At 42.6% G+C, this 8,145-nt stretch overlaps 1 protein-coding gene across 1 annotated transcript; it reads right to left on the reverse strand.

The window, feature by feature from the left end:
• Positions 1-6,556: 6,556 nt before the first annotated feature.
• LOC103721418 (transcription repressor OFP8-like) lies at positions 6,557-7,524 on the reverse strand. The gene has a single exon (XM_008811616.4). The coding sequence runs from the start codon at positions 7,401-7,403 to the stop codon at positions 6,849-6,851; it is 555 nt and encodes a 184-aa protein (XP_008809838.2). The 5' UTR covers positions 7,404-7,524; the 3' UTR covers positions 6,557-6,848.
• Between the last annotated feature and the right edge of the window lie 621 nt (positions 7,525-8,145).

An 8,145-nucleotide genomic window follows, 5' to 3' on the forward strand; every position in this document is an offset into this window, starting at 1 on the left:
GCTGGGTCCTTCATTATTTTAGACCTTGGCCCTTTCTGTACTTGTGTTGCGTGCCAAAATGCACCAAAGATGTCTCGTTACCGGGCCAATATATTCCCCAACCGGCTTCTTGGCTCAGGGTCTGGATACCCGTTGCTCGTTAGGATGTATACAAAGTGGCCATTCCCTTTATCATTCAAGCATATTTGCTTCCCTTATCATTGGATACCTTCAACATAATTTAAACTTCCTCTGATATCATTTGTCTTAATTGTAATTCATTACATTTGATTATACTTTAATAACATAATATTATTTGATGATATATTTTTATAATACACATACCCAAGGATAAACTAAAAGTCTTTCCTAACAATATATGGACAATTGACTCCAGGTCTCTAGCCTCTCTTTTTTTTATGATAAACTAGACGTATCATATGTAGACACACTTTTCAATATAGATCAGATGCGCAGTCCAAAATTTAAAATAAGCACCAATTATATTGAACAGTATTGGAAGAAATATTTTTTGGAGAGAGAAAAATATAAAATTTAAAAAATAAAAGTCCAAATAATAAGTTCAGCTTTCTCTCATAAAGTTACATCGGGCCAAGTCACTCTCTCCCACACATAAGTCACTCTTTCCTCCTTTTAAAAAAAGCATACATTCTCTCACCCACTAAAAACTAAAAAGTCACTCTCCCACCGTTAAAAGACAAACTCAGATATATTGGGCCAAGTCTTAACTACTTATTATAGATCAACACTAAGAAATAAAAATAAATAAATAGTAATTGCTTTAGAGTTTTTGATGACTCCAACACTCTTCATTGTAAACTATGTACCAAAAATATTAAACTTATTGATAATGTGAAACAACATTAGTAGCCATTTTCATAATTATTGCAGTACTGGATCAAGAGAAGGAACTCTCCCCCACCCATAAGTCACTCTCTTCAAGAAAAAGAACTCTCCCCCACCCATAAGTCACTCTCTTCAAGAAAAAGAACTCTCCCCCACACATAAGTCACTCTCTCCTACTAAAGAAACATGCATCCTCTCTCCCACTAAAAGACAAAAAAGTCACTATCCCATTGTTAAAAGACAACTCATGGGCCAAGTCTCAGCCTACTTATCATAGCCAACACTAAAAAAGAAATAGTAATTGCTTTAGAGTTCTTGATGGCTCCAACACTCCTAGTTGCAAACTCTATGCCGGTAATATTAATCTTATCAATAATGTGAAATACCATAATAGTCATTTTCATAATTACTACAACAACAGCAACATGCAATGACTTGCTGAAACAACTATTAAATAACATAGCTTTTTTATTGGATCGAATAATAACTTCTTTACTAGCTCATCCCTTTCAATGCATATTTTAAGGTCGATGGTACCTTCCAATACTTTCTTTTAACAATGACTCTATGGTTACTATGCTGAGATTCTATAGAACATCTAGCTTACACCAACAAACATCAAGTTTCCAATTGCAATCACTACTTGCTAGAGCATCAGCCATTACTTGCAAATAAGTAAAATTAACAAGAAAACTTTGGACACATTCATATACCTTCGATTGAGTGGTTCCATATATATGAATATAGCTAGCTTACGCCAACAAACATCAAGTTGTCAGTTGCAATTACTACTTGCTAGAGCATCGACCCTTGCAGATAAGCAAAATTAACAACAAAACTTTGTACATATTCCTATACCTTCAGTTATCAGGACCATTAGAAATAAAGGTCAAATAAAGATAGCAACCACCAAAATGGGTAATTATTATATTTTATCATAAAAATAAAATTATACTATATAAAAAGATCTTGGACATCCAACAAATGCATTTTATTTTATCTTAGTTTAATTTTATTTACTAGGAGGACTCTACCTTAAGAGCAGTGTTAACTTAGATTTCTACTATCTAAATCATTATCCCTATCTAAATCCATCTCCTTCGTATGGTAGTGTGATAGTAGTTGTAGCCTTTGAAGGTCAAGGCACCTAGATCCATGCTACTCTTTTATTATCCCTTCAATCACCCTCTTTTTGGCTGCATTAAGGCCGGTGATATGCCTTCGCACCTATCTACCTCATTGCTATTTGACTTATCATTTTTCATCAATCAACAAGTTTCTTAGCACACCTAGATGGGACGAAAAGGACAAACGACATCCAAATTGAATAATTGATATTATTCAACTTAAGGAGTAGATAAGTGATACCAAAAGTGGCCATATTAAAGTTGGAGAAATCGACCATCATAATCTAAATATTTAACCATGATAGAGCCAATATGTGTGCATATATGCATAAAGAATTATTACAAGCTGTAAAACCATGCCAAAAAATTACTTTTAAAACCACCAATAATAAAGCCACTATTTTGAAAATTGCCCTGAAATTGTTCTCCAAAAAAATTTAATCGACGCTGCACACTACTAGATGGCACTCCAACCTAGCTCTGATACCACATAAAATAATAACTGTGCATCACATAGTTAAGTGTTCTCTGTACACAATTAAGTCTTCTTTGCACATACTTAAATTTTCTTTTTCTTTTCTTTTCTTCTGTTTTGTTTGTTTTGTTTTGTTTTCTTTTTTCTTTTTTTCTTTTTTTTTCTTTTTCTTTCCTTTTTCTTCTTCTTTTTTCTTTTCTTTTTTTCTTTTCTTTTTCTTCTCTTCTTCCCTTCTTCTTCTTTCTTCTTTCTTCTCCTCCCACGAGCCGGCGGCGCTGGAGGGGGGCCGGGCCGTGGCGGCCGTTGGAGGAGGCCGCGGGAGGGGGCGGGGCCGCCGTCGGCGGCGGCCGTGGCTGGGCAGCGGAGAACACTTCTCCTCCCGCGAGGCCGGCGGCTCCAAAAAGAGACCGGGCCGCGGTAGATGCGGGAGGAGGGTGGGCCGTGGCCGGCGACGGACGCAGGAGGGGGCTCGTGAAGGGGTGGGGGCATTCTTGGTGGTGCGGTCGTGGGAGGGGGCTCGGGAGGTGGCGAGCCGGGGCCGACGGTGGCTGTAGGAGGGAGCTCGGGCGGGGGCGGGCCGTGGGAGGGGGCTCGAGAGGGGGCGAGGCCGCAGGAGGGGGATCGGGAGGGGGCGAGCAGGGGCCGGCGGCGGCCACAGGAGGGAGCTCAGGCGGGGGTGAGCTGTGGTCAGCGGCGGCCGGGCCTTTTTCTTCTTTTTCTTCTGAGAACGGGAGATTAGAGGGAAGGGGCACGGGAGGGGGTGGGGCCGCGGTTCGAGACAGGGCCCGGTAGCAGCCGCGGGAGGGAGCTCGGGCGGGGACGGGCCGTGGTCGGTGGTGGTTGCCCATGTTTCTTCTTCTTCTTCTTCTTCTTCTTCTAGGAATGGGAGATCAAAAAGGGTAGGGGCATTTTCGGCATTTTTTGAAAAAATAAAAGGGGCTCAAGAACCGGGAATTAAACTGAATAGAGATAATGGATGGAAGATTTTAAGACCGGTCAACAGGGACTTTTTGTTATAGCTTGGTCTTTTGGAGGGTGGGGAATTAATTATCCCAAATTTTTAACCTAATGGGTTATTCAGGTTGGTCAGGTCTATGTATAACCTGGTCCCAACCTAAAAAAATTGGATTTGAGTTGGGTCCGATTCGCATCTGGTTCAGAATTAAGATTGTGCATATGTTGTATATAAGCGTGTACATTGGCTATCCATTGAGAAATGATCTTTTAGTCACCAACTACATTAAAAGAGTCTGATCGCCAAGATTTATGACATTGTTTTATTTATTTCATACATTTTGGATTTCAAAATCTGATCCATTCAGCGGCCTTTCATAGTAAAGATCAGCTTAGTTGCGGGTAGATTTTGGATCCTCAGGTATTTGCATTTATGCCCCATTCTTGGAAAATCATATATTGGAACACAATGCAATGCTAGATCAAAAGATAAATTCCAGATTTTAGAGTTTCAAAGAAACTGGAGTAGTCTTTTTCATGCTATTAAAACTACATTAGTTAGTAAAGAATTAGATTCTCAACATGAAAAGTAATCTTGCAAAGAACAAAAATATTAGAAAAGAATACAACTTAAGTTGTCATTACAAATATTCTTAATGAGCATTATCATGAGACAGAAGCAAAGCCATAAATGGAATAAAACTAATCCTAATTCAAAAGCAGATTCATGGTTTTTCTCTAATAGAAGTAATTTAGAACATTTCTATAGGCACTTAAGACAACATTTGTTGCAGCCTTGCAGGTACATAAGTGGCACCCTATTCCCATCATAAGAGCCTGGTATCTCAGTTTCCTCCATCTCTTTCTTCCAAAAGGCTACATCCCAGCGGCCAAGTTTGGTTGTCTTCTGTATCTCTCAAATCCAAAGAGCATCAGCCACACATTTTATGTGTAGTCTTCTCATTTGCCTGTTTGAACTCGGCGGCATCAACAACTACCCAACCCATCCACTTGAGACTTCCTCTGCAACCGCTTCAAGTGAAAATTTGCATCGTATAACTCCACCCGCTTTGTCATCTTGAAAGCTTTAGTAAGTGCCTTCTTTGCCTCTTCTGCCTCTCTTGCAGCTTATGGGCTCTAACAATTTTCTAGGTTTAGGTTTAGGCCGGATCAGATCGGATCGGGTCAGAATTTTGTAAACTCAAACTCACTCCAAAAAATAAAATAGGACCTGATTTGGCCCTACAGGTCCTTTACACGATACCAAATAAAAAAATAGTGGGTTCCATCGTTTCTATGGTTACTTGAATTTCTAGGTCCAGAAATTCCTTAACATTAAGTTGGTAAAAAGCAACAAATTATTGTCGATCGATACTTATGTATGATCAAAAAATTCTGTAAACCTTTTTGTTTAACATGGGTCAGTTCGGGTTTAAGCGAGTTGGGTCAAATGGGGTCACTTATCTATCAGACCCATTTACAAGCTTAGAACTATCCTATTTCATGAAGGTGCGCTTTTTTTCTTTTCTTTAAAGACAAAAAAGGTACCTAGTTACCAAAAAAAAAAGAAAAAAAAGAAGAAAAGAGGTACCTCATATTAACTAGGCCCAAGTCACGTGTATCAGTATTTCATCTATTGTAATGAAAAGCGCTTTTCGGATGAACGATTGACCATATGTCTCCACTTTCCATATTTCTATGACATTACGAGAGCAGTTACTCTCTAAAGAAAACGAGCACTTAGTTTCTAAAGAAAACAGGAGATCTATATTAGCTAAAATGTAGATATGTATTTAGTAGGTCATATAAATATCACAAAGAGTTCCAAGGAGATCCAGCAACTCATGCTTCCACCACTATTACTTGTAAGCACCTTGTATTTGCATCAGCCTCTACGGTTGTTTAATTTTAAAATAAGAATGAAAAATTAAAAAGATACCCTCCACCTATGTACATGTTGTGGTTCAAATCTGGCCCGAGGGTGACCACACCGGAGGGGCCGAGGGAGCTGCCAGTGAGTGGAAGAAGAGGACGAGTGCCACCTCCCGTGCAGCGGCGGACCTGCACAAAGCCTCACCAGTGGGGTTCCAGTGAGGGCCCTCCGACACTCAAGTTAGAGTGGAGTTTAGTAGGCCCAACCAAAAGTTTCTTTTATGTTACCTTACGGGGCTATTTATAGTTCCTGTAGAGGAGTCTAGGTGGCAAAGGTATGGCCCATTCCCATCATGAGTGGGGATGACGTGCAGCCAGGGCTTGCTTGTGGTGCACGGTGCAATCCGTTCTTGGAAACGGTGAGGCGTTGACAATCGTAGAAGGGTATGATCCCTAGTTGATATATCATAACGTGGCCAGCAAGCAAGGCATTGTGTGGTGAGGCTGCTGTAGGATATGGCCATAGCATGTGGACGACGAGCTCGGCCTTCTGGGGTCGGCCTTCTGAGCTCATGCCTTCCGCGATCGGTCTTCTGAGGTCGGTGTTCTGAGCTCAGCCGTGAGCTCATGCCTTCTGAGCTCATGCCTTCGAAGCTCGGCCTTCTGGGGTCGGCCTTCTGAGCTCGGTGTCTTCTGAGGTCGGCCTTCTGAGGTCGGTGTTCTGAGCTCGGCCGTGAGCTCATGCCTTCGGAGCTCGGCCTTCTGAGGTCAACCTTCTGCGCTCATGCCTTCTGAGCTCGGCCTTCTGAGTTCGGTCTTTTGAGCTCGGCCTTCTGAGGTCAGCTTTTTGAGCTCGGCCTTATGAAGTCAGCCTTTTGAGCTCATGCCTTCTGAGGTCAAGCTTGCGTTCGAATTCAGGTGTTTTAATTGTATTCTAACTTCTAACTTCTAACTTCTAATTATATTCTTTAATTATGATCGAAGCTCGATTTCAAATTAGAACTTGAGTATAGCTTGATTGCCATTTGAGTTGAGTTGAGTCAATCTTGAGTAATATTTTTTTTTTATCAAATCTTTATTATGAAGCCATATGGTTACCTTTTATAATTCTTTTAGCATATGATAAACTTGAGGTTAACTGTTCAGATATCAAGACGGAACTCCGTGTTCGCGCGCGCGCGCGCGCGCGAGAGAGAGAGAGAGAATAAAGAGGATTGACCCAAAGATATCGTGAAAGCAAGGCCCACTCTTTAAGGCCACACACATCACTGCATAAAATAAATAACATCATTGAGTTCTGCAAGGGAAGCAGGAAACGCCGTTCAGGGTTGAGAAATTCAAAAAAAACATCACCACAACCCCTTCGCACGCCCATCATGATCGTCCTCCACGCCAAGCCAAACAACACTCTTACTACACATTTCCTACCATCATTACATTATACACCATCCGCTACGTTACGCCAAACCCCAAACACTCTGACGTCTCCTCATCTACAGTAAGGAATCCTAAGTCTACGACCTGGTAGGCATAAGCACGAACGGCTAGCTTAGACGCCCGGCGGTGAAGCCCAGTCACCGGTTAGAGAGGAGAGAGGTGGAGGGGGCAGAGAATACCCCGCTCCAGAGGTCGGTGAAGGCGCGGAGGATGAGGTGGTGGTGGCGGGGGGAGTTGAGGGCGAGGAAGCTGTGGAGGAGGTCGTTGAGGTCCTCCCACGCGTATATCTCCTTCTCTACGATCATCTGGACCATCGATTCCCGGAAGTCGGCGTACGGCTCCGCCGACTCCTTGACCACTGCCACGCTCTCCCTCGCCACCCTCCCCTTCTTCCTCCTCCTCCTCGTCCCCCGCCCACCCACCGCTGGGCTCCCGGCAGCGGAGATCTGCTTGGCCGGCGACGGCGTGTCTTCGCATGCGGAGGTGTCGGTGGTAGCGGTGAAGGTGGCAGCAGTGAAGGAAGAGGTGGTGGTGGTGGTGGTGGTGGGAGAGAAGGGGTCGGTGAGAGTGGCTTTGGCTTTCGAACGGGAGGTTGAGGTGAAGAGAAAGGAAAGCTTTGGCCGCCGGCAGTTGCACCCGATGTCTACCACCACCGGGTGGCGGACCGGAAGCTTTCTCAGGCTAGAAGACATAGGGAGAGGGAGAGAGAGAGAGAGTTTGGGCAGGTATGATCTAATGAGAGAGAGGAAACAGGGAAGAAGGCGTAGCTTTAAGAAGTGAAGAGGATTGACCCCAGAGAGAGATCATTAATGGGCCACGTGAGCTGGGTGGGGTCAACTGGTGGAAGAGAGCGTGTTTTAATGGAGCTGCTTGGAATTGAGAGGGATGGAGGGATTAGGAATGAAAGGATTACAAGAAGGGACCCGTGATGAGGAATATTAGAAGGCAAAGTACCACAAGGTTCATTTGGATCTTGGATTGCGTATGGTTTGATAAGAGTATTCTATTTTGCGAGCACGCGGATCGGTTCTGGTGGGCATCCGAAAAAAGTAGCCTGTTCTGCGGTTTGAGATTCACGTGGGGTGCATGATGCCAAATAACAGCTTTTTCAGCAGTCATCTAAATCACGCAGCCACATCGATGTTGAATTTTTTTATTTTGTTTCTATTCATAACATTTTTTTTGGAAAAAAGAAGTGTCTGTCCTAATATGGGCCGAAAATTGGACCTCATAAACCTATTGTTCACTGAAGTAATAGCTTGGTAGATTGAAATTTCTCCGATCTTTTACGGTTTTTTAACAAATTTAAAATAACTTCCAAATATTTTATTAAACACTAATATATTATTTAAAAATATTTTTGGAGGGCAGTAAAACTAATAATGGATCGGGCCTTGGGTCCAAATTGTATTTGTTTTTCATCAAATTTTGAGT

This window comes from Phoenix dactylifera, unplaced genomic scaffold (genome assembly GCF_009389715.1).
Source record: "Phoenix dactylifera cultivar Barhee BC4 unplaced genomic scaffold, palm_55x_up_171113_PBpolish2nd_filt_p 000847F, whole genome shotgun sequence".
NCBI classification, from domain to species: Eukaryota; Viridiplantae; Streptophyta; class Magnoliopsida; order Arecales; family Arecaceae; genus Phoenix; species Phoenix dactylifera.